This window comes from Equus asinus, chromosome 4 (assembly GCF_041296235.1).
Source record: "Equus asinus isolate D_3611 breed Donkey chromosome 4, EquAss-T2T_v2, whole genome shotgun sequence".
NCBI classification, from domain to species: Eukaryota; Metazoa; Chordata; class Mammalia; order Perissodactyla; family Equidae; genus Equus; species Equus asinus.
This window is the reverse complement of record NC_091793.1, coordinates 73,039,598-73,058,853: the sequence shown is the minus strand read 5'-3', so window position 1 is coordinate 73,058,853 and position 19,256 is coordinate 73,039,598. Positions and strand designations below refer to the sequence as shown.

The window sequence follows — 19,256 nt, the reverse complement described above, 5'->3', positions numbered from 1 at the left end:
GTCTCCACCGCACCCTAGTCCATCCTCTGCACTCCAAAGACTATATGCCCCAACTCGACGCGCCAGCTCCCTGCCAAGGGGGGAGGTGAGGATAAAAAGTTATCCAGCGTCCCTTTCCTTTCACTGTCCCAACCTCAGTGCCCTCCTCTAGGGACTTTGGAACGAGCTAGAACCCTTCAAATCCCAGCTCGGGACATCGGGCCAGCTGCTTAGTCTCTGTGAGCAAGTTAATTCCTGGTTCAAGGAGCTCTTGGTGAGGATTCCCTGAGATGAAGAATGTGAAGCATCTAGCACAGTGCCTGGCACACAGGGGTGGCAGAGCTGGCAGGAGTTAGGAGGGCAACATTGCCTGGCAGTCTACAGTGGGGTGGAAGATAACCCTGGAAATGAATGCAATGGAGGACCTGCACTGGGCAGAACTTCTCTGAAGGTGTTTAGAATCAGAGCTTTCTGCCTTTTGGCCAGGCCCTAATAGATGTCAGCTGCCTCCTCAGCCTGGAAGCCCCAAACTTTCCATGGGGAGTGGGGCATCTCACGCTTGCCCTCCTAGAGAATAACAGGACTTATTGCCCCCTTCCAAATACCATGGGGGGCATGAGCAGGGAAGGAAAGAGACGGGATTTTTTGTTGTTAGTTTGCTTTAATTTTGGAAAGTTAACACAGATACTTAGCCTACTCAGATATATGTGTTTTAAAAAGCAGGCTTTTCCCCTTCATTAAATGGCAGAGGAATTTTGTAGCATAAAATCAGAATGTCAAGACTATAACTGGAAAGTGTTGGCAGGGGAGAGATTTCTCCAGAATTAATGTTCTCTGCAAGGGCCTTTGGAAATGCCTGCGGTGATGATAGTTCTGTCAGATTGCCGGGGTGGGCTGCCTTTAATAGCTGCATCATTCCAATGTGGCCCCCGAGAAATTATGCTGAAGGGGGTGCCAGAAAGGCTCACCAAGCCTGAGCTTAGTGTTCATTTCTGACAGGCCCCATTCAGGCAGTGATACAAAGAAGATGTGACTGGAAGGGAGACTGGCCAATCCGGGGTGGCCGCTGGTGGGGAGAAAGAGCTCTGGGAGGCGGGGGCAAAGTTGTGATCCAGCCACTCGTTGGCAGTGGGACCTGGGGCAAGCCCCTTCTCCACTTTGGGCTGCAAGTTCTCTTCTCTAAGACACAGTATTGGTCTAAATCATGGCTGAGTCTGGAATCCTATGATGCTGAGATTGCAGACAAGATGGTGTTCGAGAGCATCCTGCTTCTTGGGCTCCAGCAAGCCCTCACTCGAACTCCTGGGTAATGTTGCTGAGTCAGCCTTTGCAAGCTTTCTCGCCACAAGACACCCAAACAAAAATTTAAAACAACAGGCCAGGAATGCTCTCTCTCTACATTGCCCCTACCTGCTTTTTTCTGCACTCTAGAGGAAATGAGTGGAGATGAATTTAGATCCTGCAAAGTGTTGGTACTGCTCTCTGAGGGTGACAGAAGCACTTATGAAGTCTGAAGGCCTCTGGTGACCAGGCTGTGTGCATCCTTCATCTTTTTTTAGAATTCTGTGCCCAGGTTCCAACGCTCAAATATTGTCAGAAAGGGTTCTGCAACAGTTCCTGGACAGTGATTAATTCTTTGGGGCAAAATGTAATTTTTGAAAGTGGAGGAGGAAATAAATGTTTCCTGAGTGAGTTCCCTTCCAGGCACTGTTCTGGTGCTCTACATTCCTCCTCTCATTTAATCCTCGTGATCCAGCCAAGCTGCCATTGCCCTCTTGGTCAGGATAAACGAAGATATGCTCAGTGAAATATAACCCCCAAACTAAAGGTTTCTGTCACTCTCGCTCCAAGTTCAGTGTGGGTCTGACAGCCCTCCTGCACAGCTCTCCTCCAGGCGGGAACTCATGGATGGGGCCACTTGTCATCTTTCAGCTATGCTGTCTTGAACATATGGCTTCCCAGGTTGCTGTGGGAAGGGAAGAGATATATGGAGATACAGCAGCTTTTAACTGCCTTACCCTGAAGTAAACACATGTCACTTCTGTTCACAGTCCATTGGCCAGCCACTGGCTGCGAAATCTAGGGAACGTGTCACTGTTCTTTCCCTTACTTTGTCATTACTCCATGCTGTCTCCAGGAACTTGACTTCTGAGCACTTTCCCACTGCTCACAGGCATCTCCACCTTCACAGGAATGAGGCAGTCATATCCCAGGCAAGGTGGGTTGTGGGGAGCAGGCTCTCCAAACTCGGCATGTGAACTCTCCTTTCCAGAATAGCTGAACACAGGTGAGCCAGAGACACTGCCAGCTGCTCGCAGGAGACAGGGCTCATTCCTACCCTGCCTTCCTTTGCTTCAACCTCACAGAGTGAGCACCACATATACAATATATACAGAATATTCTGTATACTCTGCTTCCCCCCAAGGCACACGCCCGGTTATGATTATTCTCTACAACCCTGAGCCCTTTATTGGTTAGAAGAGGAAAAAAGCAAAGCCAATAGAGATTATTGACTTGGCTTTTAAAATGTGACATCAATTTCTTTTCTTTGTCAAGCCACCCCTGATGGCCTAGTGGTTAGAGTTTGGTGCACTCTGCTTCGGCAGCCCAGGTTTGGTTCCAGGGTGCAGAACCACATCACTCATCTGTCAGTAGCCATGCTGTGGCAGCGGCTCACATAGAAGAAGTAGAAGGACTTACAACCAGAACATATAACTATGTCCTGGAGCTTTGGGGAGGAAAAAAAGAGAGGAAGATTGGCAACAGATGTTAGCTTAGGGCAAATCTTTCCCAGCCAAAAAAAAAAAAAAATTTGGAAAAGCCAAAAGAAAATTGTTTTTTTCTTGTCAATTGTCTGTTTGATTGCTGTGCACAAGTTGATACCAGGGCCTGTGTATTCCTTAGGCACAGTAGGCACGTTACCAAGAACCACAAGACTTTTAGGGGCCCATGGAAATGGTTTAATTTCTTTTAAAATTAGAGGAGAAATGAATATAATAGTAATGAGTTTAGAATCATGAACCCAGCCTCCATTATATTAGTCTTCATAATAATATGGTCATAAGACATAATTTTTAACATGTTTTAAAGGAGGAAGGGGCCCACAGAGTGAAGATGCCTGGGGCTCATGAACGTCCTAAAGCGCGGTTGGTACCCTTCCCTCATTCACCCCGTCGGTAACCGTGTGGGGGGCAGTGCGCACAGCGGCTAAGAGCGTGGGATGCGGAAATAAGGAGACCTGGATTTCAATGCTTTTTGTGCCACTTACTAGCACATAAGCCAAGTGACTTAATCTAAGTCTGCATTTCCCTGTAGGTAAAATGGATATGTTGCCATCTGCCTCAGAGTATCCTTGTGAAGAGTGAGTGAGAGAATAGTAGATGTGGAGTGTCTAAAACAGTAAACCACAAGTGAGAGGTCCTGTGTTATTTTATTATTTTTTAAAATTCCTCTTTTCTTCCTCTTACTGCTGTTACCCTCATAGCTGGATTATTTATTGCTTATGTAACAAATTACCCCAAAGTTTAGTGGCTTGAAAGAACAAACCTGTTTTAACTCACAGTTTCTGTGCGTCAGGCATTGGGAACCGCTTAGCTGGGTGGTTCTGGCCTAAGGTCTCTTGTGGTTGTGGCCAAGATGTTGGATGGGGCAGCACTTATTCAAAGGCTGGACTGGGGCTGGAGCCTCTGCTTCCAGGACAGCTCACTCTCATGGCTCTTAACGGGAGGTCTCCACAGGCTGCTTGGGTGTCGTCACAACATGGCGGCTGGCCTCCCCTGATCTAAGGGAGTGAAGTAAGCAGGAAAGTGCAGTGCCTTCTATGATCTCGTCTCAGAAGTTCCATCTGACTATTTCCCCTGTATTCTAGTCATTAGAAGTGAGTCACTGACTGCAGCCCACACTTAAGGGAAGGGGAACGCTCCGTCTTTGGGAGAAGTGTCAAGAAACCTGTGGACATTTTTTAAACCACCTGCTAAGACACACAGATGGTGTTCAACATTACCTCATTGACTTTCACTGACCTGTATATCAGGCAATGTGGTAGCCTCTGAGGTTTCAAAGAATGGGCAAGCAAGGTCTCTGCTCACAAGGAATTAATTTTAGTAGACCACAATTATAGAATTATAAATGCAACAAAGTCTTATAGGCGCTCTGCTAGAAGTCTGTCCAGAGAACAATGGTCCTGAAGGACTGACTATGTATGGGGAAGAAATTTGTCAACTGTAAAGGGCAAAATAAATGTGTTGTGTTGAGCTGTAGGGTTTGTGACAACTTGGATCTGAGTTTTAGTTCCTGTTAGGTACAAAATATTTGGCTCTCTAAGCCAATCCTCTCTATTAACATTAACAAGTTTGTATGTTGTAAGCATACAGGACGTAAGCCCTGAGCGACCTGAAATCTGTGCAGAGCCCTTTATGCTGTTGTCACTTGTCCAGTGGTCAGTAGTCATGTGGACCCCACCAAAGACTAAGCAGCTGGTGGGCTTGTGGAGGGAACTGCACATGGGCCCTGGGTTCAGTCAGAGCTCAGTTATGGGAAGAAGGCGGTAGAAAATCACCACCCTTGCTCTCATTCCATCTATTAAAAGAACTGTGGGCGCAAACACATTCCCATGCCAGACGGCAAGGTTACTTTAATTTCAGAAAAGTAAATTTTGTGAATCAAATTGTATCAGTGGTAATGAAACATCTGGCTTATGGTTTGATTCTTTTAAGATTGGCACCTAATTGAGAGTTTCCGGAAGCACTTGGGCACACCGAGGAGCGTTTCCTCTACACCTTCAGAAATACCCCGGCCTTCCCCTCTCTGTGAACTTCTGCCTTGTTCTCCTTACATCTTCCTGTTCCTTCTGCCTCTTTATCTCCACTCGCATTTCTCTTTTCTCTCTGAGTGGACTGTTGGGAAGAGTGGAAGGGGAGAATGAGAAACACAGAGGGATGGAGACAAGTATGGGGCAGGGACCGTGTGTTTTCACGAAGGACCTTGCAGTAGGCTACTTCTTAAATCGGGGTAATTCTTGGAGAAGATTGAGCTTCTCAGTGAAAGAATGAGATCCAAACTCCATAGTTCTTAACCTTTTGGCAGGTCACAGAATTCCGTGAAAAGCAAAGGAAAAACTTGCTGCCCACAGAGGTGTGTAGGTGCCTGCTCGCTCAGTTCGCATGGGGCGCTCCCTGAGGCCCAGGTCTGGAGAGTGAGGCCCACTTAGCCTTTCCTGCCCTCGGGCTCTCCTGAGGGAGGGAACCCACAGTGCAGAGTCACCAGGACTCTCTGAGGCAGGAAGTGGTCACAGGGGAGGCAGGGCCCCCCAGGGTTAGATCAGAGCACTGAGGCTGCACAATGCATGTGCAAAAGGCGAAACCTCCCCTCTCTCTGTTACACCCTCCCATGCGCCAGGAATCTCTGGTCTGGGAGCCCAGGGACCTCAGGAGAAAAACTCCTGCCTCAGCAGAGGACCTTCCACTGGCAACCGCTCACAAAGGGGGATGACTTTCAATCAGATGATGTTAGAGCTGAAAACACAAATGCAGCCTGACTTTAACACACTCGATTACATTTTCCCCTTCTCAGCATTAACTCCAGGGAGTCCTTAGCCATTCCAGGGTTACTAACGCCCCACAAAAATCCATGTTTCCAAATGTCAGAATGATAGCAATGGTACCTTATGTTATGACCATACTCCAAGGCTTAGCAAAACTATACTCCGTTGAGTGTATAATTACACTGAAAGGAAAGTCAATTTTCTTCAAGCCTGGCACTGATCTGCTTCTATTTTTTACAAGAAAACTTCCTTGGTTTATTTTCTTAGTTTCTTTTGCACAAGACAAGCAGCTGAGAAAATTTCCTATTTTAGTTTGTCAGACAAGCTAGACAGCTTATGTTTACTTTCAGGGGCTATTTTGGTTAGTTATCTCTTTAAAGTGCCTTCGAGAAATGCAACTTGGAGCTTGTTCTCTCAGGAAACCTTGGGCAGAGAGAATGGAGGCACAGTGGTCCAAGTCCTGACCTGCGCAGCTCTGGTTAGGAACAGGGAATTCCAGTTATAATCAAGATTGCCTTCAAACCCGACTGGAAACGTCACTATGTCCTCCCCCCCTCAGATGTAGGGCTTCACTAGCCACTAGGATTAGCGTGATTGCCCCAACCCGCTTTGTAAGGATTCTTGCCCCACTGGATGCCTGACTCGTGTGGCCACAGTGCAAACTGGTAGGTTCCCAAGTGATTAGGAACCATCTTCTTTCTGCCTTCCTTTTCTATTTCTCATTAGGATGTTTATCTGACAATATGAGAGGATTACAAATGTTTGTGGGCTCCTTCTGTGGCAGCTGGAACTTTTTTATTAGAAGAAAGGGAAAGGACAAGGGGACATGAAGCTGACATTTATGAGGTCCTACTATGTACTAATGTCTCATTGTAGTCGTCATAGTAAGCCTACAATATAGACGAGGTTTTTCATGGTTAGAGTTCTAGAAATGGGGGCTCAGATTGGAATCCTATCTAATCACTATATTGCTCTGAGCCTTGGTTTCCTGCTTCCTTCCTTCCTGGTTGCTGCTATAATTGAGTAAGATAGTGTGTGGAACCACCTAGCCGAGTACTGGACAGCTGTCACGAACTGTGAAGGTCTGCTTGCAAACTGAAAGGTCAGCCTGCCAGTGTACTGGATGCTCCAAGAAGACTCGAGACTCCTGGATCAGAGTCAAAGACTTTATTACTCATGGCACACAGGCAGCATGAGCTTCATGTCTGCATTGGTTCCCCTTTCCCTCAAAGTCCCATGGGAGTGACACAGAGTGGCCCAGATGGATTTGCGTCACAGTAGAGAAACTCCCAGATTAGGGAACTCAAGTCTGTATCGACCAATGTTGGACAATAAATAAACCTGCCCTCGGCTCTTAGGAAACCTGAATCTTTTCTAATGGGTTGCAAGCAAACCTGCCCTCTTTCCCGCTGGGAGATACTCTCTCTGTCTTCCCAGGCGGTTTGCTACACAAACATCCTTGACAAGCTGTCCAAATCCAGGGCTGTCAGTGCCTTTGCTAGCAAAATGTGCAGCAACGCAAGAGGCTTGCAAGAGAATTGTCTCCCCAAACATCTATTTATTCAATAGATATTTATTGAGTTTTTACTATATACTCTATGTTACATTAGGTCCCAGGGATTCTTCAGTGGACAGGATGCTCATGGTCCCTGCCCTCCTGGAGTGTTGGTCATGACACAACATTCTGAATGATGATTTAGAATCCATGCCCTGACATCAGAGTGCTTATCAGAATAGTGGGACAGAATATTTGAAATTGGGACTTGATGGGAAATTCCAGTACATAGTCCCTATACACACAGTAGGTAGCTAATAAATGTCTGAGTGTATATTGGCCGGCAGATTTGGTTCTTAATTAATTTCAGATGGAAAAGCCTCAGAATCTATGGAGATATTTAGGTAAACTCATTTTTAGATCACGTCTCAGTGGGGCAGAAAGAAACCATACAGGTCTGGAACTAGACAGACTGGGCGGGCACCTTGGTTCTGCTTTTCCCTGCTGGCATGGCCTTGGCCGTGGCATTGGATGTCTCCAAATTTCTTTGCATTCAGAGCACCTTTCCCTTCATGGCAGGACCAAGAAGTGCCAGTTGCTATGTGTTGTGTGCATTCAACAGCCCGCATTCTTGCCTTCCAATGAGCAGATTCTAACTCAGGGTCAGAGGCCTCTTAACCCTGAAGGGTCTGTTTTCAGACAGGTGTACAGAGGGAAGTCAGCGTGAAGAGGCTGAGGAGAGAGAAACCAAAGAGGGAGATGGAAGAGCTCAGGGATAGCCCCAGGGCTGGTTGCTAGAGGCCCTAGAAGTTGCCCAGGAAGCCACACATGTCCATTTTGAAAGCATCCCAAGCATAAATATGATCCTTAAAATAGATTCTGTGGAACCTATTCAGATCAGTCACTTTGACTCAAGGAGCAGAATAACAGGCAGGGGTTAAGAGTGTGGTCTCCAGTTGAAAATACCCAAGTTCGACTTCCAGCTCTAACAATAAGCAACTGTGTGACCTTGGATGAGGGACTTAGCCTCTCAGAGTGTTTTCTCAACTGTAAAATGGAGATAACAATGCCTCAAAGGTATGGTGTGAGGGTGACAAGGGCATCCATCACAAGCGTTTAGCATAGTCTCTGTTCCATAGTAGCTTCTCCAGAGTGGCTCTTCTTGCTGCCTTTTGGTTTTCTACTGGATGTCACATTTCAAACGAAAGAAGCCGAACTAGGTCTCCTGGCAAACCAGGATCATCCCTGATTGGCTTTTTTTTTGAGGCTGTTCCTGGAAAGGTTCCATTGTCTTCCAGCATCACTGAGCACAGCGTGTAGCAGGCACAGGTGAAATTTGTGAACACAGGCTTTTAGCAAACAGACACCGTGGTGGAGCAAAGGGGGACTCTGCTAAATGCTACAGCGGGGGAGGCCGGGGTGTTTTAAAGCTATTTAATCAGTGGCCTTGGGTTTTCTGTTTCTCCTCCCCCAGCATCTCTTTGAACTGAAGTTACCCCATTTCTTTACTTCTAGAGCTCAACCAGGATTTGGAATTTGCCTTCCCCAGTGGAGGGACTCAAGAGCCTGGGAGGTCATTTAGGTCCGCAGAGAAATGGCTGGAACAGTGCCCATCAATGAGCTGAGTGGGAGGAAAACACATCTCCCTCCACTTCCTCTCATGCTCCTATCCCATTTTTCTCTCCCGGCAATAGACGGCTAAACATTCACGGGGTGATTTCAGGACGCCATGTTTTATCGCTCAGACTTCCGCTGGTGACTTGATGATGGTCTGCTATGAGGGAATTGGTCAGTATTGTCTCTTCTAAAGGGGAAAGGTGACATGCCGCTTCCGCCCACCTGTGGGAGGACTGGAAAACCTTGGAACAGCTTGTGAAAGAGGGGCTCTCGCTGGCCCCCAGAGGGTGTGTGTTTGCCAAGCCAGGCCTTTATAAGGGCGGGACGGCGGAGGGGGGTGGGAGGAGGGAAATGCTGTTTGTTCTCTTGCTGGAATCACTTGCCTTTTCATTCTGTCTCTCCAAGCGGCAGGAGAGAGGATGTGGGTATATACTCGCAAAGGAAAGGAATCTTCTTTGTCCACATCTCCATGGTCTTTTTTCAGGCTGATTGAGTGATTTTCCAAAAAAATAGAGGCAGGGGTGGTGAGGGGAAGTAGCAGAGGACACAGAATCTGAAGGTAGCACTGAATGAGGCGTCCTGGGCTTGCGTAAGTCAGGCCACCTGGGAACTCCTCCACCCACTGAGCTCTGGCCCTCTGACCCAAGGGAGAGAAGACAAGGGAAGGTGCTGTGGACACTGTAAAGTGCCCCTCGGTTGTGTGGCTGTCCCAATTGCTACTTTCTGTTGTGTCTGGGAGGAAAACTAGACACACGCCTTGCCTGGGAGCCTCTTGCCTCTGTGTTTTCTCTGGCATCTGTGGCCAGCCTGACAGCATTCCCGGAAGGAAGGAGAATGCACATGTGGACGTTGTGTTGCAAGGGTCAAGAAGGAATTTGGCAGCTGTTTCCTGGGCATCTACAGGTGCCAGATGCTGCTGCTAGGAGCTAGTGTACCAGGAAGACGCAGTCCCGGGCCTCGTTCAGCTGAGACCAGAGAGGAACCAGCTCTCATGCCCACATCACACAAACTGCTACAGAAGAAGAGAAGATGGCACCAAACAGGGCAAGTACTTGAGTTTAGAGGGTCAGGAAGGCCACTCTGAGAGGCTTGGTGGCCTTTAAGCTGAGATGCAAGAGGTAAATAGGTGCTAACCAAAGGATGGGGGTAAGAGTAGAGAGTGTGCCAGAGGCTCCCTCAATGGTAACCAATTACTACCACAAACGCATTGACGGTTAGTTTTTTTAAAGCTAGGCAATACAGATTATCCAATAATTTAAACTGAATCCATTTAGCACAGTAATTGTATAATTTCTTGCAATAGTAAGGTTTAAAGGCTGCTTCTCCAGCTTCAAACTTTGTGAGAGGCAGGCCTGGGTCTGTTTTATTCAGGGTCCTGGTCCCAGCACCAAGTCCACTCTATGCCTATATAATGGGGGAGTCCAGGTGCCAGGGGTTGTGCGGGCACCCACCACACATTCCCAATTCACCTCCCCGATGGCCTCATGGCAGGGGGACAGGACTTTGGTCACCCAGCTTCATAGATTGGAAAGCTTGGCCAACAGGGCTGGGACTCAAGCTTGGGTCTGATGCCAAGGTCCCTGCCCTTGAGGCTGCCTCCCTCCCACTTTATATCATATTATTGGACATGGTGGGGACCACCACTCTCACTCCCTGAAGGACCTTGAGAACTCATTTTAACCTACAGTTTCAGGAACTTTTTCACCTAATATTGTTTGATGGATCATGGTATAGGCACATCTTGAAAGAGGCTGGAGCGGAGGTGTTGGCCAAGACTGGAGTAGCCCCATGTTGCTTTTCTGATCCACTGTTAGGTTTTATGTTTTAATTCTCTGTTTCCTTTGTTCCAAGGTGAAGGAGGCACCTCACGAGGCTGAGATGGTGTTCAAGGCGCGTCGCCCGACACTGACCTTTCAGGAAAGTGGAGACTCGTGGCGGGAGCGGAAGGAGAAGCGGGCGGCCATGATGGTGGGCATCCTCATGGGCGTGTTTGTGCTGTGCTGGAGCCCCTTCTTCCTCACAGAGCTCATCAGCCCCCTCTGCGCCTGCAGCCTGCCCCCCATCTGGAAAAGCATCTTCCTGTGGCTGGGCTACTCCAATTCTTTCTTCAACCCCCTGATTTACACAGCATTTAGCAAGAACTACAGCAACGCCTTCAAAAGCCTCTTCACCAAGCGGAGATGAACACAAAGCTTGGAAAGACTGTGGGTAGAGTTGTGCGGAGGGAACTTGTGTTTCTCCCCCTCACCAGTGATGCGTGAGCCTTCCCCCCACAGCTGAGAATTAATGACATCTGAGAGCCATACCACTGGGCCTGGACTGTAGGTGCAGCAATGCCAAAGGCTCTTCAGAAAGACAGCAAATGTGGGGCAAGCATGCAGATATGCCCTCTTCCTACATGAGTGGCAGACATTGCTAATCGATCTTGGCACATTTCCCTACTAAGCAGGAAGTCTGCCTCAGAATTCTTTTCAGATAGCACTTCGGGCAGTTGCTGCTAATTGGTTAGAACTGACACAAGAGGATCAATGCCTTTCCTTTATCTAATACCATATTCCTCAGAGAGGGTCTCAGCACAGGGCCCAGTGGCCTGTTTTGTGTTCTACCCAGGAGATGGTGTCCTTTGTGAAACAGCCCCCACCCCCCAACCCTTTATCCACCCATTCACCACATCTCCCCCAGTCTCCAACACAATGTGTCCTGATTTGGGAAATGAGGATCATCTAAGCTTTTGTTTTTTAAAACAGTGTCCAGTGCAAACCCTATCTACTGAATCAGACTTTCAAAGAAGACATCTGGTAATTTATACATTATTAAGTTCTCTAGATAATTTTTTTTTTTAATCAGTGAGAGACACTGCTAGATGCTTAGGCTGCTCTTTAGAACAATTAAATTGGCATTTCTTGGGGCTGAGACCCAGACGGCAGGGCTTTTTGAAGTTCCCCAGGTGATTCCACCATGCAGCCAGCCTTGAGACGCCCTGGCGAGGGCTCGTCTGTGCTTCTGTACACGGGAGAGCAGCTGTGAGAAATTTTCCCAGGACTTCACCATCCTGACTTGTATGTGTAATAAAAATGCTTTTGAAGTATTCATTTCTAGGCTCAGAATCAGTCATCTGTATGACTGATCACACACACATATGCATATACACACACACGTGTCTATCATTGAGATGGGGACAATGCTTGTTGTGGAACTAAAACACAAACACACACAAAACTCCCCCAAAACTGCCACAGTGAATCTTGGGCTTCCTGACAATGTGAAATGTGGCCCGGATGTGTAGGGATCCAGGGGCCTGGATGAGGGGGATACCTGGACTGAGTCATCTTGGCCACAGTCTGCCTAATTTTGGACTGGCTGCCTACTGATTCGGCTTTTCATTTCCACAACAGTCCACTCGGCCATTGGCTCCCTTGATGTCTGAGGTGTACAGACATGCTTTGAGCACACACAATAGAGCACCTGCACTTTGGGGGTTATCAGAGAAGATAGGTCCCTGGTGCCTTTTCCAAAATCTTTGGGACCAGATGGTTTTGGGATTTAGAACTCTTCTTTTTTTAAGTTTTAGAAAAGTGATATGGTACATGGTCCATAGATTAGATAACCTCCCCAGCTGGGTCTGGGCCAGTAGCCTCTCATCAAACACATGGATATTTCTGCAATAAATTGAGGAAAGTACTAAAAATAGCCTCACACTGGGTCAGATCAGATTTTGTCATCAAATGAGTTAGGAACAACCTGTATTTCCTGAACTTTTGTGTTTTTTGCAATTGAGGATCTGTGTCACCTCAAACTACCCATGGTCCCAGCTCTGTGTGCTTTCAGCCCTGTTGAGAAGGAGCTGGAGTCTGGGAAGAGCATGTCGTTCAGCTATTCCTTTGCTGCTGGAGGTTGGGACATCACAAACGTATTTGGTGTGGCCCCCAGGACAGCCTTCTTGGAGTCATACTTTGGAACTTTATTTTTCTCTATCATTGGAAGATGCTTCAAGCAACAATCTTATGAAACCTATCAATGCATTTCACATAAAGAAGTCAAGTCATCAGGGGCTGGCCCAGTGGCCGAGTGGTGAAGTTCATACACTCCACTTCGGTGGCCCAGGGTTTCGCCAGTTTGTATCCTGGGTGCGGATACAGCACTGCTCATCAGGCCATGCTGAGGTGGCGTCCCACATGCCACAATAAGAAGGACCTACAATTAGAATATACGACTATGTACTGGGGGGCTTTGGGGAGAAGAAGGAAAAAAAAGATTGGCAACAGATGTTAGCTCAGGTGCCAATCTTTAAAAAAAAAAAGTACAGTCATCAGATGAAGGCATGTTTTCTTAAGATAATGAGGACTTATAAGTGGCTCTGTTTCTATTTTCACTTTGATCCGGAGGAAGTACAGAACCACATTTCTGACTTAACTTTGGAATCTCTGTAGGAACTGGTCACCTACTTATTTGTTTTTAATGTTTCTAGCCAGTCTGTAATTCCAATTCTTATTTAGGTTTTCCTTATCCTAGTGTTTTATGTTCTATTTATATTTCACTGTCATATTCTGTGTATTTCCTAGAAGCCACCTCAGATCCTCTGTGAATTAAGGCAGGGGAGAAAGGACTAGGAGATGATTGACAAGCTGGAGCGGGTGGAGGTTCTCAGGTTGTGTCATTCCTCATGGTTGCGTTTTAAGGGCTAGAGCTCAAGCCTGGGGCTACTGGGCATTTTCCCTGTTGGCTGAAAGACAGTAGGTGGTGTTAATGATCTTCCTCCCTGGCCCTCTCTTCATAAAACACACAACCAGGAATAAATTTTAAGAGTATTATTTATTGAGGACCCACCATGTGCAGCTGTTGTACTAGGTTTTATATACAAACGCTCATTTAATCCTACAAGATCGGTATTGTCCTCATTTAACCATATTCCAAGAGGGTAAGCAGCTTGCCTGTGGTCACAGTGAGTCCATGCAGAAAAGGTGTCTGGACTCAAGTCTGCCTGGATTCAAACATGGGAAAGGGGAAGGGAACCCAACAGAGATCTGACTGGACTCATTTCAGTGTTCGCTTGCATTTTGCAGCACGAGAGACGCGCACCTGGTGTAGCGGATCCGCTTGCATTGTTCCAGTTGGATTCCAGGCAGGAGCCTTAGAGGAAGAGTCTAGGTATGGTTGGGGGTCGCCTACGGGATCTTTGGTTACTCTCACTATTGGATGGGATGCCTTGTCATTGTGTTCACCTGGCTTGGGCTTTGACTTAATGTAGGATCCTATGGAAGCATCCCAGGCAGAAGGAATCATTTACGTTGAGTCCTTCTTTTAAAAGGAAGTTGTTTGCTTGCTAATTTGGTGGCAACTCCCATTGGACCTTTTAGACTTGAACCTTTTTCTCAGTTCATGAGGCCTTCCCTGACCACTCACTATAATTAAAAAATGCTCAATTTCTGAAACGGATCAGTTAATGATTAACTTTATGTAAGGATGCACTTGCAATTCTTTTTAATATGGAGTATCAGAAATAGAAGCCTACTGACAAAATATCTGATTTACAATGAACATTTCAGGAATAAGCATAATGTGTCTGTTCGGCCTCAAATCTCCTTGTCTGTAGAACATGGCTAAGATGGAGCTGGAAGGCTATAAGACGAATTAATCTCTTCCCTGTCAGGATTTATTTGCTGATTAAGGTAGCACTAAAGTGTCCTCACGTCAGAATCCAATTCCACAAAGTTCCAGGCCTGTGGGATGGATGTGGGTAGCCTAATAGTTTTATTTTATAAGTTGAGTCATATATAATGTCAAGCATGCCACGTTTCTCCCTTTTAACATGGTATCCATGTTTCTTTAGGCATATCTGAAGAGAATTTGGATTCTGATCATGATTGCTGTCCTCTGTGAGCATCTATTCCACATGTCCCCAGAAGCCTGCTCTCTGGCCCCTGATCTGGTCCCTCCACACTAATGCTGGGTGGTATAGAGGTGTCTTTCAAACTCCAGGTCACAACCTACCATGAAATCACTTTGGTGGTGGTTTGTCAGCTGTGTTCTCAATAACTGTGCACAATTACTACAAAATCTCAGTGGTGTAGACCAACGAGCCTTTGTTTCTTGCTGAAACATCTGTGAGTTGCCTGGGATTGCACTGATCTGGGCTGGGCTCTCCTGGGCTCGGCTTCCCTCTGCAGCTCTGCTCCTGTGTCCCGCATCCTCGTCAGGCCAGCAGGGTTTGTTCTTTTCAAGAGAGGTGTATAAGAGGGCAAGCCCAACCACGCAAGCACATTTTCAAACTTTTGCTCATACCAAGTCTGCCAACAAGCCATAGACCAAGCAAGAGCCCAGAGTCAAGGGCTGGGGAAGTACATTCCACCTGCCAGGACGCCATGACAAAGGTGTGTGCTCTGGGGGGATGAAAAATGGAAACCAATAATTCAATGCTCAGCATCTTTACAAAGTACTTAAGCAGAACAGGAAAAAAAATCAGAGTGTAGTATAGAAAGGGTAAACATTGTCTCGTGAAACTTGTTCCACGTCTGTGTTCATCTGGATTATTAGTGGTCTCTTTACTGGGCTCCCTGCTTCTGCCCTCGCCTCCCCTGCAGGCTGCAGTCAGCACGGCCCCCAGAGGGATCCCTATTGAAACCTTCTTGAAGCCTTGCAATGGTTTCCCACACAGGTGCCTTCGTGTTCCTGTCACCTGCCGGGCACCCTCCTACCTCAAGGCCCGACACCGGCTACTCCCTCTGGCCGGAATTCTCCCACAGGTATCTCGGGGACCCCCTCCCTCACTACGCATGAGGACTTTTGTCATCGTTTATTTGTTTATATTTATGTAATGCTAAGAACACAGATATCCTAAAGAAGAAACAGTAACAGAGTTTTTTCTATAAAGGATTTTGATTATAAAACACCAGTAATTTAAAGCTCTAAAACAGAAAAGCATATCACTCTAGAAAACTGTAAAACCTAGTTTCTCTCTTACCTGAATTAATCCGAGAACACCTAAACATTCTCTTTGAGATATCAACATTAAAATCATGCAAAGAAACTTTACCCATAGTGTTTAAACCATAAAACCAACACCTGGGTTGTACATGACAAAGCCTATAAAGTGATGCACAGTGAATAGAACTGGAAGAAAGTCAGGGTGACCGAGAGTCAGGGGAAAGAAGGCAGTCAGGGACAGGAACCATGTGTGGAGCAGGGCGCCCCGCCGTGTCTGCTGCCAGCCCCGATGACCCCAGAGGCCCTGCATGCCGAGCAGCCCCCGGACAGCAGGGATGAAGCCTGAATCTCTAAGAGCCAGCAAACTGACGCTCTAGAAAAATGTCCACAATTAAAACCGAGGTAGTTCTCAGGGAAGAATGTAAAGTAGGAGGCCCTAACTATTCATGATAAAACTGCAGCCGCCACCTCCACACCAGACACTCCGGATCCCTCGTCCTGGTTTCATCAGCAGGTGGAAGCACGTGCCATCTGGTTTCCCTCTTTACCTGGCGTGTTTCCCCACTGAGTGCGGCCGAAGGAGGGTGGGGCCTTTGTCTGCTTTGTTCACTGCTGTGTTCCCAGGGCCTGAGCCGCAGGAGAAGCTCAAATATTTGTTGGTTGAATGAATGAATGAATAGGGATTTATTTTTCTCATGGAACAAGAAATACAGAGGCCAGTGGTCCCCAGGATGGTTCAGATGCCCGTCATGCCTTCAGGGAGCCAGGCTCTTTCCGTCTTTTCACTCTGCCAAGCTCAGTGTGTTGCGAGGTTTCCTCAGTCTCAAAATGGCTAAGGCTGCTCCCACCATGTCGTTCTTTCTTCCCCAACAACTTGCAAAAACAGCAGCTCTCCTCACGCATCTTGAGCTGATCATCAGCAGGAAAGTCTCCTCTCTTCTGGCCCGAACTGAGGTAAACACACGTGTGTAAACCAATTCGTGGCAAGCAGAAACGGGATTCCTGTGACTGTTTTAGAACAGCTGTCATGAGTCCTCACCTGGGCCGGACACCTTCCACCCCAGAGGGGGATAAAATCAGAGCTCTGCTGGTAAGGAAAGAGGGCTGGGGACAGGATCGCCCGCGGTAGGTTTCCACGCAGGACCGTTACGGCTCCTGGAGAGTGCTAAGAGCACCCCTCGGACCATGGTGCAGGGGACCATCGCCATCTTTTTCACCCCAAAAGCCAGAGGAACAGGGGTTGTGCTGTGATTCTCCAAGATGGAGGCCACCCTGCCACAGCCCTCGTCTGTTCCCAGGGCGCAGCCATTGCACAGTCCGTCTCCCCATCCCCCCACCTCCCTTCCACGCCCACACGCTCACACGTTAGAGCAGAACCATCCTCACTGCTTGTCTCCCAAAGGTCTTCTGTGGAAGAGGACAGCCCCTCCACTTCCCTATCTCCCTCAAGACCCAAGAAAAGGAGAGTTAACTACTTTTGGTTCAAAGGCTTTAAATTCCTAAGGAAAGCAGATTTACTGAATAAGAATCTTCTCTCTTATTTCTCTTTTTTAGAAAAGCAAACCAAATGAAAATTTAAAAACTTTATTTTTTGAATAGATAATACCGGTACATGGTACAAAATGCAAAAGGTACAAAAGGCATACAGTGAAAAGTAATTCCCACCCCATTTCCCAGAGGCAACCAAGGCCGCCAGGTGCCGTGTATCCTCCTAGATAGTCTAGGCATATGCGAGCAGATATGTTTAGATGTCCATGTGTGTGTGTATACGGACAGACACACACACACATATACACACCCACAGACACACGTTTTTCCCCATCCCCTTCCTCTTTTTAAAGACAAACACTAGGACACGATGAGCCTCTTTCTCCCCACTTAACCATGCATCCTGGGGGGCATTCCATGGCAGTGCTTACACAGTGGCTCTATTCTCTTAAATTTCTCTTAGTATTCCATTGTACACATTCACCAGAATATATTTAACCACTGCCCTACGCTGGTGTAGATTCCAGCGTTTTTTTTGTCTTTTTCTTTTTGCTATTGCAAACAATGCTGCAGTGAAAATCCTGTACATGGAAAAATTCCCAGAAGTAGCACTGCTGGCTCGAAGGGTGTGTGCGTTTGCACCTTTAAAAGGTCGTCGGTCACCCTCCATGAGGCAGGACCGTATCCGAGGGCTGCTTCCCACTTCTTGGTTTCTCGTGGCTGAGTCATTTCAACCAGTCAAGTTACCTTTAGATTCATGACATGCTTTGAGCCCAAACACACCCCACGATCTAATCTCTGATGTTAGTGTGCATACCCTTTCTTTTTTCCTACATGAGGAGAAAAAACATGTGTAGAAGGTAATTCCTTTGCGAGGTATGAAACCCCTCACACCTTTCTCATCCCACCCTTCACGATGAGAATATAACACACACAGTCTGAGAGAGGTCCTCTGAAGCTGCTGAATGAAACTGTCTACCTGCTCTCAAACCAGGCATAGGTCAGATGAACGGCTCAATCTGAACTCTGCCAACACAGGGGGGCAAAGTTGCCACGTGGAGAAGCTCTTTTATCCAACCAGAGTTTCCTCATCCCCCCAGCCAGCTGCTGGGGAGACGGTCCCCGCCGTCATTCTGACACCCTGAGGGGAGGGCAGGCACGGTTTGCAAAGGACCCCGACATTCAAACAGTGGCATATGCCAGCAAGACAGAGAGCAGGGAAAGGGCAGAACATGGTCAGGGCTACAGGCTAACACTGAATGGGTCTGTACAAGTGTCAGGGCGTCAGGGAAAGCCACTGCCCACGACCTTGGGGGAAAAGCCATCTAGGCAGAGGCAACAGAAAGGGCAACGGCCACGAGCAGGCACGAGCTCGCACTCTGAGGAACGGATGTAGGGCTGACGTGGAGAGCACACAGGATTCCCGACATGGTCAAACAGGCCACAGACCAGTTCCTAAATCCCCCCTATCGTTTTCACAGTTATTGTGAGAAGAGGGGAGACCATTATAACCATTTCTTATGTACCATTTTCAGCCTATCACCATGTGCTGTTAGATGGAGTGCTCTGGACAGAGGGAAAAGGACAAAGAGAGGGCCTGAGATTCCCTGAAGATGCATCAAACAGGGCGGCTCTGCTGGCCATACCCAGCCCCATGGACAGACATGGCACCTCATCCTGCTGGGCTCCGCCACTGCCCCGCTCTGCTGGAAGATGCACTTTCCCCTGGAGGCCAACCAAGGCCACGAGCAAATCACACAGCACATCCTTGTGCTCTCCCTCAAAGCACATGTCAGGCCAGCTATCCGCCTCTCAGGCTCGGCCAAGGGAACTTTTCACGTGTACTGCTAGAATGACTGCTTCCCTGCTCCACTGACCATCAGTCACCTGCAGAGAGCGCGACACCAGGCCATGCTGAGAGAAACCAAGGTGGCACAGGTGACAGGCCACTGTGTGCTGTCCAAGAGTCCTTTCAGGCGGGTCTGCTTGGGTCACTAGACGTGACAGGGGCCCCCAGCGCTACAGCCTGATGTCACAGGGATGGTGCTGTGTGAGGTAGTAAGAGGGCTGCCTGGAGCCTTCCCCATCCTCTGCCCTGGTGTCAGGAGGTCCCGAGAGTTACGGTGTTTGGTCAGGGAGTGCTTCCTCGGCCTGGGAAAGGCCTCCTGTCTGGACCAGCCCCTCTGCCTTCTGGCTCCACTGCCAGGCTCA

The 19,256-nt window shown here is 47.8% G+C and overlaps 1 protein-coding gene across 5 annotated transcripts in view; it reads left to right on the top strand.

Moving 5' to 3' along the window:
* Positions 1-18,634, top strand: part of LOC139045101 (5-hydroxytryptamine receptor 5B-like) — a 29,516-nt gene extending 10,882 nt beyond the window's left edge. For 2 of the 5 annotated variants that reach the window (XM_070507563.1, XM_070507559.1), the window contains exons 2-5: positions 10,485-11,431; positions 13,697-13,781; positions 14,464-15,004; positions 18,581-18,634. In XM_070507563.1, coding sequence (XP_070363664.1) covers positions 10,485-10,817 — 333 coding nt within the window. In that variant the 3' untranslated portion in view covers positions 10,818-11,431; positions 13,697-13,781; positions 14,464-15,004; positions 18,581-18,634. Of the gene's footprint in view, positions 1-10,484; positions 11,432-13,696; positions 13,782-14,463; positions 15,005-15,288; positions 15,377-18,580 lie in introns of all 5 variants that reach the window. The other 3 variants (XM_070507560.1, XM_070507562.1, XM_070507561.1) reach the window with 3 other exon arrangements.
* Positions 18,635-19,256: the final 622 nt, after the last annotated feature.